This window comes from Corvus brachyrhynchos, unplaced genomic scaffold (assembly GCF_000691975.1).
Source record: "Corvus brachyrhynchos isolate BGI_N302 unplaced genomic scaffold, ASM69197v1 scaffold258, whole genome shotgun sequence".
NCBI classification, from domain to species: domain Eukaryota; kingdom Metazoa; phylum Chordata; class Aves; order Passeriformes; family Corvidae; genus Corvus; species Corvus brachyrhynchos.
In genome coordinates, this window is record NW_008240122.1 from 2,103,538 (window position 1) to 2,120,239 (window position 16,702).

Here is a 16,702-nt window from a genome sequence, read left to right on the forward strand (position 1 = left end):
GTGTGTCAGAGTGGCATGTAAATATCCCTCCAGGAATTTTCTTGTGGTTCAGCTGTGGACATCTGCACTGTGAGTGCAGTTCTCTGCTCAGCCCAGCACTTATTGTGCAGCCTATTTGGAGGTGCCCAAGTTTCCCTTCTGCATGGACTCCAGATGCTGCCCTGGGGTCTCCTTGGAGGAGGAGACAGTTGACAAAAAGCTAGGTAAGGTGCAATGACTGCATTTCTCTGTGGTATTTGGGAATTACGTGCTGATGCTTTCAAGCTTCAGTTCTACAAATTGGCATGTGTTTTGTTGCTTTACACAACTGAATTGTCAAATTTATTTTCAAACTATAAAGTGCATGGTTTGAACTTATGGGCAACTCGTAGTCTAGAAAAGTTTGTCTGCGCTGACAGTTTCTAAAGTAGAAACTTTACAAAGTCCATCATCCGTGTGCTTTGGTTCTGACTTTTAAGCAAGCTAGGTTTTTTTTCTTCCAGCAGAAAAACATTAGAACATGTTTAAATAATATTTTTTCTATAGTTGTCCAGCACTTCAAAAGTCCTATTTTTCTCTGATGTAATAAAGATGCACCCAAATTCCTCACTGAATCTCCAAATGGGCTTATGCTTAGTTTACTTTGTCATAGTCATGACATCTTTCTCTGGGGCTTATAAGATTGTATGATAAAGTCTTTTTAGAACTCAAATAATTTTGCTTCAATTTCAGTGTAATTTATCTCCAAAACCAGGGACAGAATTTTTTATTTAGCACTCTAATGGCCATGTATATGTGCCTATTTAGCAACGCTAAAAATACAAAGCAGTGTTCAAATCTTTCAGTATGTGGTTCTCATGCAACTTCTACTGAATTACCAGACCAAAGATCTTGGAGATATATTTAACCTAGAGCAACAGCAACTTGGAAAGAATTGTTCTATCATTTGTACACCTCAAAAAGGGGAGATGCCTGCAGAAGGGAATTTCATGTGTGCATTGGGAATGATTTCCCTAATGATTTCACAATTTAAGGGCTTATTTTTGGAATACAAACTGTCTGACTGTGTGTGTGTAAACATCACTCTAGCTGTCAAGCTTCCATCAAAATTCCAGTGATATTAAAAGGAAGAGTTTTTATTTGCTTCCAAAATTTTTGGACAAGCACTGAAAATATTACTGACTGGATCCAGCATAAGATCTTTCTGTACCAGACAGTGCTAAGAACTGTAGGTCAGGTAAAAACTTTGAGCTGAGGGGTGGATATTAAATTTGTCTTCATTATTACTTTAAAAATCAACAATTTTACTTTGGGTCCAATCAGGTTTTATTCTGCTTCTTTGATACTAAAGAGTAGCTCCACAAGTACTTGTGTATTGAATCGGAAACAGACCACGAGGTGATGATCTTCATGAGTCTGAAGTGTTCATTCAGGTGCATCTGGTTTATTAACTGAAAATAAACTAAATGAAAACACTCCAAAGCCTTGAAATGTCTCCATTATGAACACAAGCTGGTTATGTAGGAATTTGTTAAATAGCTTATGTATTTTTTTTTTCCTTTACTTACATGCAATGATGGTGGGAGGGTTGCTTTCTCTGCATCTGTTCTATTAGATATGTCTGGAGAACTGAAATCACTACAATCAATGTTTTTAACAACAGAATAAAAGCATTTGTTATCTTCATGTAGTAAGATAAGATTGGTTTACAGGTGTAAGTAAATACTGTGTGGGTCTGAGGGAAAACTTTATTACAACGCTCCTGATTTTACCAGTTTCCCAATCCATCTAGTCAGTTTTATGCCTCTGGTAGGGTTTGCTATTTCAAATAAGCAAGATCTAAAAGTGGAGCAAGCACTGAGGAAGAAGGGTTCCTCTACTGATTTTTACAAGCTGTCAGTTTGTGTTGTGAGCTCAAATGTAGTTAGCATTAGATCATCATCTTCACTCTTCCTTGGGAGTTTTTTGGCTTTGTGGTTTTTAATCGGACAATCTTGTGCTCTTCTGTTGATCTTGGATGTGTTCACTACATGATCTGTGTGGGTCACTCTTTTCTCTTGTGATTCCCTCATAGCCATAAACTTACATGTTTTGCATGAACTTGCTTTTTTAAAGTCTTCTCTCAAGATTATAGAAAGGGCTGGTGAAGACTGAAACTTTATTTGCTCTACCAGGATTATTTAATTTTTATGTTACTTCAAGCAATTCTATTTGTTTTAAATGGGTGATAATGGTAACCATGTATCATTAATCATGTAACTTTGCTAATCAACTATTTTTGTTAAGTTTTGGAATATGAAACCATAATAAGGAGGAATACAGTGAGACATACCAATTTATTTCCATCATTCATGTAAGTCAGCATAGTTCAAAATGAGAACATAAGTATCCCACGAGGTCAAGCCTGCCTAGCCTAGTGGCAATAGGAGACACTAACTACTTTAAATATTTTGATCTATATTTCTAATTTACATGAAAGGCTGATTGTGAGTTGCTTGCTCAATGTGAAGTACTATAATAATACTTGTATTACTCTTTATATGACTTAAATGTTATTAATAGAAATCAAAATATATCTATAGCTAAAAAAGAGTGGCTTAATTTTCTCTTTACAAAGCTTATCAGTGATCTCATTGGGATTAAACATTCAAAAGGTGCTCTGCTGCTTTAATCAACAGCTGGCAGGATTGGGCTGCATCACCTTTTCCCATTTGAAGTTAAAGGGAAAACTGCTGACTTCTAGGATAGGTGAAATTCTGCCTTGGCATAACTTTCTGGATGCTTGTAGGTGGGCTCAAACTCCTTTATGTACATTTCTAAGCTTTCAAGTCAGCTCAAACCTTTGACTCTGGACAATGCTGCATGTGTTTAAAGGTAATTTACAAAGAATGATGCAGGTATAGTTTTGTATCTGTGTAGGTTTTATTGTAATACTGCTTAGAATATTTATTTGTATAAAGGTTTTTGTATAAAGACTTGAGTCTTGCAGAAGCATCAAGCAGCACCTGGCCTGTCTGTGCAATACTGTGCTCATAAGGTTAGCACAATCCTGCTAAAATGTACCAAGTTTACTAAGCATCAGGTGTCCCGATATCTGCATGATTCAGATAGCAAATGAGTATCCAAATCAGGGTGCAGGGGTATGTTGTATAGAAAGAGCTGTAAAGAAAAGCAGTCATGTATATGTGTAAATCATATGAAGTGCTTCATGTGTAAGGCATATGAGGTGTGGCTGGGGTGTTTAGCCTGGAGAAAAGAAGGTCTCAGGGAGACCTTATTGTGCTCCACAACTGCCTGAAGGGAGGTTGTAATGAGGTGGGGATCAGCCTCTTCTCCCAGGCAACCAGTGTGAGAGGAAATGGCCTCAAGTTGTTCTGGGAGAGAATCAGGTTGGACATCAGGAGAAATTTCTTCACAGAAGGCCTTGTTAAGCATTGTAATGAGCTGCCCAGCAAGGTGGTGGAGTCACCATCCCTGGAGGTGTTCAAGAAATGACTGGATGTGGCACTTAGTGCCGTGGTCTAGTTGGCAAGCCAGTGTTCCATCAAAGGTTGGATCTGATGATCTTGGAGGTCTTTTTGAACCTCAATTGATTCTGTGATTCTGTAGGACACAGTTTTGTCAGGTGTGTTTCATGGACATGCATGAACAAGCACAATGTCAAGAGGAGTGCATTAGGGCACTCTGCAAACAACATGGGTCTAACTAAGCCTTTACCACTGACCTTAGCCTGAAATCCTTCTTTATGAGGCAAGATTAGCACCCTTGGCTGCAGCAACTGAAGTATCTGCTGAGCTAAGTGCACATACACAGAAAGAGCACCTAAGAGGACTCCAGACTTGCATGTGGCCAATTTCCCCATGAACAGAGGAGCATGGGTGTATCTAATTATACATGTACCATTGCTGGGGCAGTTTAGAACAGATATAATATGGAGGAAGAGTAAAGCACCTGAAAAGGATTCACTGTCTGCCCAGAAGCCCTCTGGAACTATTTGAAAACCCAGGAGAAGTTGCAGGTTTCTGAATCACAGTGGTTAAGCACCTTGGAAGGAGTAAACAACAAGTATTCTCTGTGCTCTCATTTGTGCTCTGGCTACAAATAACTATTGAATTGAAAGGGAGGGGGTGGGAGGGGAAGGGAATTGGACACCAAAACAACAGAAATAATTCTCAAAAGACACACTAGAAAACAAAATTATTTTCTCTTGGTATTTAACTGTTTTTATAAGTCTTCTCATGCGGGTTTGCTCCCGATTCTTTGCCATACTTCTGGGCCTTAACACCTCTTACCTAGTGGTTAGAGGACAGCAGCTCCTCAATAGAAGTTAACTGATGACCTACTAAGTCCTGGTTTCTGATTGTGGGCTGTGGCAAAATTGACAATGATGGAGCTCTGGTTTAGTGCTCCTGGCCTGGCACCTAGTATGTGACTTGGATAGAATTTAGGTGTTTAAGCACAAGTTGTTATAAAAGGCATTGCAAGTACAGTTTGAGTGGGGCCTTAACATTATTTCATGGGAGGTATCTAATTTGGAGGTGCCTTAATTTTTATTCTGAAAGTTCCATGGTTTTCAGTGCCTCTGAGTGGATGAAGAGCTGCTGATTATTCCGGATATTGTTCTACATGTTGCTGTGTTTTACTCACTTATCATTCAGTGTGAAATATGGAAATATTTCTGTGATTACCCTGTAACTGCTGGACTAAAGATATAACACTTTGGTACCCTAGATCCCTCAATCATAGATGTTCACTTGAGTAGTCAGTTCTGCAGACACATAAACACACCAGTACCAATGGCAATCAGAAAAAAATGACTCCCTTGTTCAAAGGGAATGTTACAGCTCCTTTTCATGTGTGTGACAGCTCCCACCTATTACAGCCTTAACGACTGGGTTCAGCTTTTCGAGTTAGGCTCCCTGTTAAGGTGGATGTAGCAGAATTTTGCTGTATGCTTTGCTAGAAAAGCTGCTGGTGTTAAGTATAAGTTATAGATTAAAGCCAAGCCACATGTGTCTTCTTCATGAGAAGAATGAACACTTGAATAAAACACATATGACATCTCAGTTTAATGAGCTTTGTAGGTGATAGATTAAATAAATATTTTTCTGTAATTAATTAGAATTTTAAAAATCAAGGAGTGGTAACTTTTGCTTTCTCAAATGTTTAATTGATAATACCTGCAAGTATATAAGCAACCTGTTTTCTGATGTTAACAATGTGAAGGATAATTAAATAAAACCAAAACCCAAACCAAACAAAAACCCTTCTGAAGAGTTCCTAGAATAAAAGCAGCAAAATATAAATTGACATTTATTTTTTCTGCAAGAAACCTCATTGTTTGAAAAGAAGCAGCAGTTAATAGAAACTGATTATAATAATTTTTCTGCTCTCTTATCCCCTAACACACCTCTTAAAACTACTTTGACTGGAGAATTCTGCTGCATAGGAGCACACCCGTGACCCAGCTGCTCCTGTTTAGTCCTATTGCAGTGCTATGTTCCTGGCAGTGTGCACACAGCATGCAGCATGGCATGTGTGGGGTACTGCTGATCACTGATGGATACTGCACTGCTGGATCTGGGAAACTGGGAATAACTTGTACCTTTAGCAAGTACAGTGGTGGACTAAGTAATGCTTGATGTTGTTGCAGGTACTGCTTCCCCCTTTACTAATGCACCTTCCTCTCTTTCACAAAGCACTGAGATTCTCAAGCAGTGCAGCAGACAGGGCCTTTAAAAAAACCAAACAAACTTTCAGCCAAAGATCTCAGAGGACCTGTGACCTACTATCAATTAAATCTTCCCTGGAGCTGGGCTGTGTAGCTATCATTGTACTAATTTATTACAAATGAAAAATTTGATACAAAGAAATAAAAACTGTTACCTAAGTAGTATAACCGTATCGGTCTCATCTCCTTTTCTACCTCTTGTGGCAGAGACTTGGAGTTGAAAAGCCTCTCATTTCTTCTAGACAGTATCATGTATTATTAGATAAGTAATCCTGCTACTTGGATATGTTGTCATTTCCTTTCAGATAAAATCAAACATAATACTAGATCTTAAAGTTTTAGCAAAATTTACAATCAGTAATTTTTTTCAACTACCTGGGGAAAAATGTTTAACTGGGCACAGCACTTGACTCTACTTAATTCAGTGTAATCATTGTGTTAGTGTATTCAAATTTCCAGGCATCCTGAGTAAAAGATGATTAAGATAAGTAGGTTACAACTTGGTTATCATCAAAGCCAACTGACACAGGAGTTATGTATAAGGCTGCTTGCGTTTTGGATCCTGAGCGATGCAGAGAGCAACACATTCTTCTGCTCTTTTCCAGCAATACCTGGAAGAATGGAAAGAGAGATGATCCAATGGATCCAAGGGAATTACACACTCAAACCAACAAATGAAACCTTGATGCTATTGAAGAGCTTTTGCCACGCTCCATATCTTCCTTTTCATTCTCTCTGGAAGCTATTTTCCTTTACGTATATCATATGTGTCAAGGCTATGATACAGCTGTATGCATCCTACTTCAGGAACAGAGCTGTATTCTCAGCCTGAACCCCAAAACTTCCTGCATTGATGTTGCCTAAGCCTAGTCTGATGCTTCAAGAATCTGCTGTGAGTGCCAGTGGGTGGATACATGCCATCTATCTTTGTGTGGTCTTCTGCATGCTGCATTTTCTTGGTTGTGCTTATCCTTTTTATTTATTTATTTTAATTTTCTCCAGCTTTTATCATAAGAGGTGAACTAGAATGAATGTCTGGCTTTTCCTCCTGAAAACACTTTTGCCCCGAGAAATAACAGAGGCTATTGCAGATCCTGCATTCACAGATGCTGTGTTTCTGCACCAGTGATGCCCAACATGGTGTAGAATTGAATACACAGAATTTATGTTGCTGGAAGCTGGGAAATCATGCACTGAACCACTGTTCATCTCTACTCACGTAGACTGGGCACGGACAAGCAGGCTGTCACCAGCAGACAGAGTCAGGGTTTTACCATCCATGGCAACAGTTGATGTCCCCTCCTGAAGGGAAAGAAGGCTTTCAATTTTCCATGTCCTGTCCCCAGCAGAAAGAAAGCACTGCAAGTGTGGAAATCTTTCCCACTGAAAGAACACCTCAAACCTGCTCTGTTTCATGAGGTCTAGCTAAATATTCAGTTGATCTTGCCTAACGCTATAAGCATAAATAAAAATATGTTTCATTGTTCCCCATTGTAAAGCAGCAGTCTGTTGCCTGATTCTTGGGGTACACAGTCACCAATCTAACCTAGCAGCCTGCAAGTTGGAACAGCTCCAGAAATTAGAGAGAGAATCTTCCAGAGTAGTTCAAGCTCCTCTTCTGCTTTTCTGGTTCCTGAAAATCAGGAAGCAGAAAAGTCTTGAATGGCAGCAAATTGCTAAGAGTCCATCCATATTGGAATGGACTAGTTATCATCTTGTTAAGCAGGGGAGCCAGGTTCTTTCCAGCCATAAGGTCTTGATTCCACAGGCTGATGTAAGCTGCAGTGTAAACAAATGTCTTTTGAGATTATTGTGTCTTTAATTAGTATTTGGCAGTCCCTGTGAATTTCAACAGAAGAGTAACTAATAGAAATATCTGCCTCTCAAGCTAGCCTGACTTGTGTAAGCAAAAACAAGCTTTTCTCTGTTTTTCCTTTGGGTTGCAAATGTATTCTAGAAGCAAGTTGAATGAAGGGCATCTGGATCACCTGTGACTGTAATTTAGAATAAACAAGTTTTCAGACCTTATTAGCCTATTCTATGCGATTCCAATTTGACTTCAGTATGAGGACAAATGTTTTAAGGCATAACTAAGAGGTGATGTTGCTTTATTGCTTGGAGGCATTCTGATATATTTACAGGGTATAGCCTAGGTAGGGTGTATTAAAACCCCCAGCAAGGATGGATGCCAGTATCTCTGTCATCAACATACATGACTGTCATGGGGTGGCTTTATGATGTGTATCCCATATTGCTGCCCTATGCCCAGAAATTAATTTTGTGCCTTTCTATGCCTTTAAACTGAGCCTGAGAGGGAGGAGGAAAAACTGAGCAAAACTTCTTCAAAGCAGTTTGTAGCTTGTTCAAGGTCACACAGAGATAGAGACAGCTCTCTGCATTCAGCTGGTGCAGGCAAGAGCAGAGGAAGCAGCTTGCTTGCTTTTCAGCCCGCTTTCGGCCCTTTTACTCCAGATCCTGGTTTGGCATATGTATGTTGCAGTATCCCCACTGCAACAGGAGAGTTGAACTTTTGTTTTCCTGGGACTTCATTTTTTCCTTTTTTTTCCCTCTGCTGGACTGTTCCAACATCAAAATACCTCGGGAGGAATTTCCACCGAGGCCTTGGCCCTGGAGGTGGGCCCGCCACCCTGTCCCAGCTCCAAGGAGGGAGAGGGAAACTATAGAAGGACTCTGAAATTTTCCCAGGTTTTCTCTCTACAGCGAGGGGTTTTATTATTTAGCATTATTATCCTTTTCCTGTGTATTTGTTAAACAAATAGTTTTTATCTCTTTCACTTTCCTTTGAGGAAAATTTATTTTTTCCCGAACCTGGTGGGGGTGGGCTGGTTATAAGCTGCCTTTTATCAGAGGATATATTTCTAAATTTGGCCAAACCAGCACAATGATGAGGAAAAAGAGGCTATTTTTATTGTGGCAGTACTTTACAGTTATTTTTCATTACAGTTTAACGCTGAAAGGTAGTGCCTATTGGTGATCTTTTCTATGTAAAGGAAGGTAATCATCCCAGTTTCTGTTGCTAGAAGGCTTTACTACTGTTCACTCTGAACTGAAACATGAACTCATCAGTTAACAAGTGTGAATTGCCACATACCAGCTGCCATATCCAGATATCCGAATTCTTTTTACTTTTCTCAGTTGTTCCTGGTCCATAAGCTATAACCTTGAAAAAAAAAAAAAGTAAGAAAAATAATGGTTTCATCCAAGTGGCCAAAGTGTCCATATTCATCTTCCAACAGCATTTAAAACATTCTATTTTTACAGGGGAATATTCATAGAAGATGACGTTATTTTTACAGACATTAAAATTCACACTGTTTGGTATTCTCATATTGATTCCTACTGATAAAAAGGGAACTGATCACACCTGCCACTCCTTATGCTCCTCTGCATCCTCGCTTATCTATTCCTTCTGCCTCCTCCCACTCTCAGTTTTGCATCTATATGCTTCCTGCTTCTGTTCTTGGAACAGGCACTTCCTCCTCATGAACTCTGGGCCCTGTCAAGAGCCTGTTGAAGTAGAAAAGTTTCTTCCATTAACATTAAAAAAGCTGCAGACAGGACTTCATCTTTCTCATTTTCTGCACCCTCTGTGTTATTCCTGACATTCCCACACTGTCACTTTGCTGTCATCTGTATTGGATGCTATGGAGTGTGACTCCAAGTAATTCCAGGGAAGAATATGTTTTGTAAACATCACGCATACAGCACAGATATCAAATGCTGACAGCTTGATTTACACTCAAACTAGGCTGTGTTTAACTAAGCTGTGAAGTGCAATGTTTTAGGGCAGCTCAGGCTATCTGGTGCTGTCCAGTTTTTTGTTTCCACTTTATATAGATTGAGGGGGAAGAAAAAAAGGGTATTTACACACTCAGATTAGACTTGGACCATGAAATGCTGCTCAAACACATAGAGAAGCTGGACACACTTGAGTAGTTATTTGCATCACACTAGTGCTTCTGATTTGGGAAATAGGGGGAGAGGGACAGGGGAATGGCGTGAAGGAGATGTTTTAATCCCAAAGGAAATGAACATAAATAAAGTTCAGGTTGATTCTGTAAGTGGAAGGAAAGAGCTAGAAAGCCCCTGCCCTAAGCTAGTCAAATCAATGGACCAAAACCAGGTACTTCTGTCGGGGTGCATAACTTTATCTGCTGACTATATATTGTTCCCAGGCCTGGATTCACTCAGTCTGAACAGTAGCCACCAATTATCTGTACCTTTAAAACTATCCCTCTCTTTTCAGAGAAATTAGATCCCCCTACCTCTGTTTCAAAGTTGTCTCCGAACATACTCAAGGATTTCTTCTGTTTTATTTCACCGCGATGATCCTTTAACCAGCTCGAGAAAGAAAATGGCTCCATTACGGAGCTGGAATTCAGTGGGAAAGGTGTTTCTTTCAGAAGTTCATCTGTAAGCAAGGCAGAGGGCTATCAGTGATACTTGCTTCCCTTGGTCTTTGCAAACATTTTACTTGAGGGATCATTTTACAGATGCTGTCTAGCTAAAAGTCAGTTGTAACAGTCAGCAGTGCTATGGTCATTATCAGGACTTTTTGAGATTGTAAAATCATATGTTATTTGTGTGTCTTTATGGAGTGAATGCTTCAAAGATGTTGTCAACTGTGTATTCAAACAGTATGCAATGCACTACCTAGTTCTTCCTGGCATATTCCTCATTCTCTTTCAGACCAGCTTTTGCACTGGTAAAATATGATGTATCATCTCTGAGTCTTTGTTCATATCATATCCCTCTAAAAGTGGGCTTGGGCCTATAGAAGCAGCTTATTCTACATCTCTCACATAGTTAGTACTGGCTTTTATGTTTCTTCTCCTCTATGTGCTTTTACATACATCGACCACAGTGAAGCAAACAGATTAGTACAACCTAAAATTTAATACAATGTATTTTTTGTGGTGTTCTTGGAGTTGTATCTGGATTTAATCTCCAGTAATTCTCCTTCATAAATTATTTGATTTTAAAATAGCTGGAGGTCTAATTGCAGTATCAGTATAGCTGGCAAAATTCAAGATTCGTGCTGCAAGTTGCTGGTATATGAAATGAGCTTTAGTTATTTACCAGCTCACAGTGAAGTGCAGAGACAGAGAAATTGCCTTGGTGATTCTAAGTAGTTTGTTCTGAGATGCCATGGGGGAACAACCATCGAGGAATTTCAAGCAGTAATGCCAACCAGCTGCTGGAAAACTCCTTGGATGGTTTGCTCCCAAATGTATTGTGGTAATAAACTCACAGCCAAATCTTAGTCTCGCTGCTAGTAATAGAACAGCTCTTTCTTAAGAATTTGTGTATTTACTATGCTCTGCAGTGTTTTGAATGTATCATTTCAGTTTTTCATTAAAGACCACTTTGTACACAGTTTTTGAACCATATGTGGGAGGGTCAGTGCATCCAAGGGATAGCAGTGCACTGAAGATGCTGTTGCTGTTCATGGGATCCCAGTAAGCACTGAGTGCACCCATCTCTAGATAATCTGGGTGGGATCCTACCCCTTTTGCTGTAGAAAGTTTTTCTCTTCAAATTTCTTCTCCATTATATTGGGAGGTTTGACCTGAAAACCCCCTGTGGTCCCTTCCAGCCTCACCCATGCTGTGATTCTGTGATATTAAAATAACTATATTTTTAAAATTAATTTCTCTTGGCAATGCCTCTTTCAGGAAATTTTGAAAGTAATCTGAAGAAATCTGCAGCAAAAGAAGAAATTTTTTTGTTTGAAAGCTTTTTTTTCCCTACTTTTACATTATTTAACTCAAATATTAAAAACAAATTTTACTGAAAAGCAAACTCCTCCAGAGAAACTAAGCACCACCAAAAGAAAAAAAAAAAGTCTTTATATTTATTTTAATCTGGATTTGTAAGCATTAACAAGATATAGTCTTGAACGTTCTATATCTTATTGTCTGATAACTAAAATGCAGTGTTAAGATATTTGGTGATTCATTTTTGGTGCTTTATTTTTCTCACTGCAATATGACTGGGGCTTTTTTCCTTAATTTTCACAGGTTTATCAAACACCCATTGGAGGTAATTAGGAACACATACACACTTTGTCCTTAAATTATGGATATGTGCAAATGAGGCTGCATTGGAAAATTGCTTTTTTGACTAGGGACTGATATAAAACAAAGGTTTAAAATATTATGATATACATTCAGACACAGCAGAGGAGGAAAAGAAAAGAAAATTTATCAGAAATTTTATGAGAAGGTACTCAGTACAACTGGTGTTCCAAAACACATTAAAATATTTTGTTCTATTAATAGTCAAAATCATTACCAGTTGTGTTTATTCGTTTTATTTTGTTATCAGGACAAAACTCATCATTTGAATTTAGAAAAGTTTCTTGTAGTTTTGGAGTACAAAACAGTTACCCATTGGTAGAGCTTTCTACTAAAATGCATGTCCTAGCTGAGAGAGGTATGTTGGCTTTTGATGGTGGGTTTTTTGTTTGTTTGCTTTTAAAACACAAAAACCATATTGCACCTGGTAGGATAAGAGGCAAATAGTGAGATATCAACAAATACTGAGATGCCATGAGTATCCTGCTCAACTTGGGGAATATTTCTTCTCCACACTTTAAAAATTTCAGCATCTGACAAGTAAGTTCAGACTTTATGTGCTGGAGACTGAATAGCAAAAAGCTGAGTCTCAAGGATGGGCACTGTGGTATTTTAGGCAAGCAGAACTATGAATGTTCCCCCTGAGTTGCAAGGAATTTGGGGGAAAAAGCCAAAGTACTTCTTTATATTTTGACCAAGAAGCAACACAAATCAACAATAAGTCTAAGTTTACATCTTAACTTCTGTCTCTTACTCTCCATAAACATAATTTTGCTATTTTCCCCTTTGTGCTTATCTCTGAATCCAGTTGCCCCGATCACCTGGGACAACACACACGGGACAACAGCACAGAGTGGCCTGTGCCTACTTGGGGCCAGTGTAAAGTGTAATACATCCTTCACTGTCCTTTCTTGCTTGTGATAAACAGGCACTATCTAACAGTTTCATTTACTTTCAAGTAAAGGCGGACTTTTCTTTATTTTGACTTTTAAGTTCCTCAGTTTAAGGGCTTTTTTTGGACACTTGTCTTATCAGCAGGCCCTGGCCTGCGATGGGGTTTTGGCTTAATACTACTTTTGATGTTAATGACGCTTGCCCAGCGACAGCGTAATGGCCTTTGACAACTGTGCCTGCATGGAATTAACCTTTTAGTGTGACCCAGTATGATGATTTGATTCTGTTACTGCAGAACAAATGAGAGAGCACAGTGGTGATGAGGTACGTGACACATGTGTGACATTTCAATAGACAACTTGACTGAGTCCTTATTTAACCCCGATGCTGATCCCTTGCATGATGCTAAAAGCTGTAGGTGTCCTAATGCTTGTGGACTTGAGCTAACAAGCTACAATGAAGAGGATCCAATCTCTTGCAGTTCCACATATACTGAAGCCTGGTGCTTCTAAAGGAACTGAGTATTTCTAATCAGGCTAAAGGCTTATATTTAGATATTGTTGCATATATTTCTGTTTTGCCTGTACGTTTCCTTTCAACAGTATCTGAGCAAGTGCAAGCCTGTGTTTCTGGAGTTCTGCTCTAGCAATACTGTGAGACAAGGAGACAACATGTTTAATGATGGTAAAGGTAAAAATGTGCCAGCAAAATGCAAGAAAATAGCACTTCTAAGCTAGTCAGCTAAAAGTTTTGTACAGGTTTTTCCAAGTAATATAACACCGAGTGGAACATCAAATCTAATATTTTCTTACTTTTTCAGACATCCATTTAAAAGTTCAATACTAAAGTCCATTTCTATAGATCATTACTATTAAAAATTTTTATCACAGCAATGTGTTCTTGATGGGGATTATAGTTTTTTTCAGGTTTTAATTACAATGTGATATCATGTTAAGCTGAAAAATACATTGTGTTTGCCAAATGAGTTTGTAAATATTTAAAAAAGGAAATTACAGGTTTTAGAGGAAGTTGACTTCAGTTAAACCATACTGAGACCGAGAATATTAAACTGGGCAAAAAAGGAGAAAACAGCTTGCAAGAAAAGAGCAAGTTCAATGTACAGGTAGTTACAGCCTCAACAGGGACCATCTAAAGAAGAGTTTGAGCTTGCTGAGAGTACTGTGTTTCTAATAGCAATAAAGAGAACAGGTAAAAAAGATTGCACTGACCTACTGGGTGTATGTGGTTGTGTTTGCTTACCCCAAACTCACATGTTGCATGGAAGGCCACCCTTCCCTTCCCTGGTGATGTCCGTAATCTTTCTTGTCAAGAAATCGGACTATCTCATTCTCTGAGTCTTTCTTGAGCCCTACTGTTCCCAAGCTCTTCACATAGCTCTTGTTTCTTCAAGATTTGTTCAAAGGAAAGAAGTAGTTAAGCACTTGAAATATATTTAAATAAAGTGAACTAATTGCATGTTGGTTTTTATGAAAAACTATCAGTGATGAAAGAGTCACTTCTAGACAGCATATTCTAGATGGAACAATGTTCAAATCTTTAAACCCTCTTATATTCTAATTATCTCACCATCCTAAGGCGCTGTGCTGCCTCAGAAAATAGTCTGTCCCTACATACTGTGGCTCCATCTCCATGCAAGGATGTGACACAGCCCTTTACAAATGGTGTCTCCCTCTACAACAGCAGAAGACATCATTATTCAAAGTGGAGTAATTGAATCCTCTTCATTTTTTCATCCTTTAACTGAGCGTAAAATGGTCCAGACTAGGGATAAAGAGTCCATGAATTATTTTAAAATTAGGTATTAATTTATTTCTGTACACTTTCTAATAATAATTTCCATCTCTTCAATACTATTTCATAATGAATAATTCCAGTGATAGAGTTTTGCAGCATTTCACATTTAATTTCCAATCCTAGCAATAATACATTCCCTGGGATGTTTTTCCCATATGTGCCTACCTAATTTCTATGAAAAAATCTGTTTTATTCTCCAAGTTAACAGAAATGTCAATGAGACTAGTAAGATTTTAATACCTCTGCAAATAAAACCTGTGAAATGAGGGAAGTAACTTCAGACACCTGGGTTTGAAAAAACAAGTAGTTAGCCCAGTCCATATAAAAATCCAGAGTGAAAGCACTGACAGTGAGTGATTACTTTGAAGGTTGTTGGTTCATTTCCCTGTCGTTGAATATAGATGCAGAAACATTTAGTTGAAAATACAGCACTCACTTGGTGCAATCGTACATTTCCCTGTGTAACTGTATTTGTTTTTGTAGCATGCCCTGAGAATTGGCATGACTGCTAATTTATGACTTGTCCATGTAATTATTTCTAGGCACATTTTTCTTTGTGTCATTAAATCTATGCTGGAAACTGAACAACTTTTTTTTTTTTTTTTCTTTCTTTCTTAATTGAAACTAAGATGTTTGATGAGGAAAGCTTTGAAAAATATTTTTGTAATATAGAAATAGAGTTTTTCAAAAGGAGATATCATCAGTCGAAGGAAAGGAATAAATTAAACCAAAAAAAGTCACTATTTAGGCCATAATTCTTTTTAATGGTTCTTCATGATGTAGCTAGGTTATTGTAATTAAGAATGACAAATTGTATTGAGAAATGCTGTCCATTTTTCCAATCCCAAAATAAAGAATCTTAATTTTGTTTCTGAATCTGCCTTTTATAACTGTGGACATTTCATTAATCCTCTTTGTATGTAACTTCGGTTTCCATAGAATAGGAATAGGATATTTCATTATAACATGAGTTAAGACCTTGCTCTATTGGTGAGACAATGATTTGTATAGCATGTGTGAGCTATTACCACTAAATAGCTTTAGAAACACAAGTGAAAATGTCAGATGAACTCCATTAGTGAGTTTTCTGCTTCAGATGTTGCCATCTGGGGAGCATTTAAGAGCGTAAGGAAGAAAGAAGCTACTTTATTAGAGAGAATGTACCTGCTGTGAAACTGCTGAGCTTTATAGCTCTTAAATATTTCTTATTTTTTTCACAAAAGTCTGAACAGAAAGGAAAACAACTTTATAGGGAATGTCTTCCTATTTCTCTGATAGGTTTATTATGTACATTATGCACTAAAGGTTGGTAGTTGCTTGATTCACATGCTGAAGCATTAGGAGAGCTCCCAGAGCCTACAGTTTATGTTTTGCCCCTCTATGAGGAGGCTCACTTGAGAATATTGAGGGAGAAGCAGATTTCTTACTGAAGACTTTCTCAGGGGGTTTTTTTGGTGTTGGCTTTAGCAGTTCTGGACTCTAGGAGCCTAATGAACTTTTTGGCTCCAGAGAATGTGCAGCCTGCAGTCCTGGGTCTTGGATGATACATTGTAGTTTGGAATTAAAAAGCTCAGTAGAAGTTTTCATATGGAAAATTATAGCAGCCATACTCCAGACATGGTAGTCCTACTTTATTTCTGTATTTAATATTGCTGACTTAGGTTGGTCTGTCTGAGTAGTTCATTTTCAGTATGAGCTCTGTACTCATTAGGGACTGATGTAGAGTAGAAAGTATTTAAATATGAGGGGAGGGGAAATAGATGAAGCCAGTGAGAGGTAACATGCTTATAAGAATTAAAGGGTTATATTATATGGCTCTATTCCCTTCTTCCACCTAAATACCCTTTGCAGTTTATGTGCAGCTTCAGGAGAGATATAATCATGACTTGGAAGTTACTTAAAGGATCTACATATGACAGGCTAAAGATGAATAGTGTATTTATGTGGTCATTGTCAGAAGAGAGCAATGAGGATGATACAGGAAAGGAGAACATTCACATTGTTGATAAAAGTTACAGAGATGGTGTTTTGGAGAGCTGTATAGTGTTGATGGGTCTAGACAGTTTAAAATTATTAAGTCTCTGTATTGGTTTGAATACTGTCCTGTCCTGGAGACCTCCTGGTGGCTGTTTGAAAAATAAATGCCATAGAGGCTTAGTCTTTAATATCTAAATGCTCATATGCT

General features: G+C 38.2%; 1 protein-coding gene across 1 annotated transcript in view; it reads right to left on the reverse strand.

Moving 5' to 3' along the window:
• Positions 1-5,479: 5,479 nt before the first annotated feature.
• HAAO (3-hydroxyanthranilate 3,4-dioxygenase) overlaps positions 5,480-16,702 on the reverse strand; it is a 35,147-nt gene continuing 23,924 nt past the window's right edge. Inside the window, exons 7-10 of the mRNA XM_008641702.2 lie at positions 9,997-10,142; positions 8,823-8,891; positions 6,930-7,012; positions 5,480-6,321 (exon numbers count right to left, since the gene is read on the reverse strand). Coding sequence (XP_008639924.1) covers positions 6,243-6,321; positions 6,930-7,012; positions 8,823-8,891; positions 9,997-10,142 — 377 coding nt within the window. The 3' untranslated portion in view covers positions 5,480-6,242. The remainder of the gene's footprint in view (positions 6,322-6,929; positions 7,013-8,822; positions 8,892-9,996; positions 10,143-16,702) is intronic.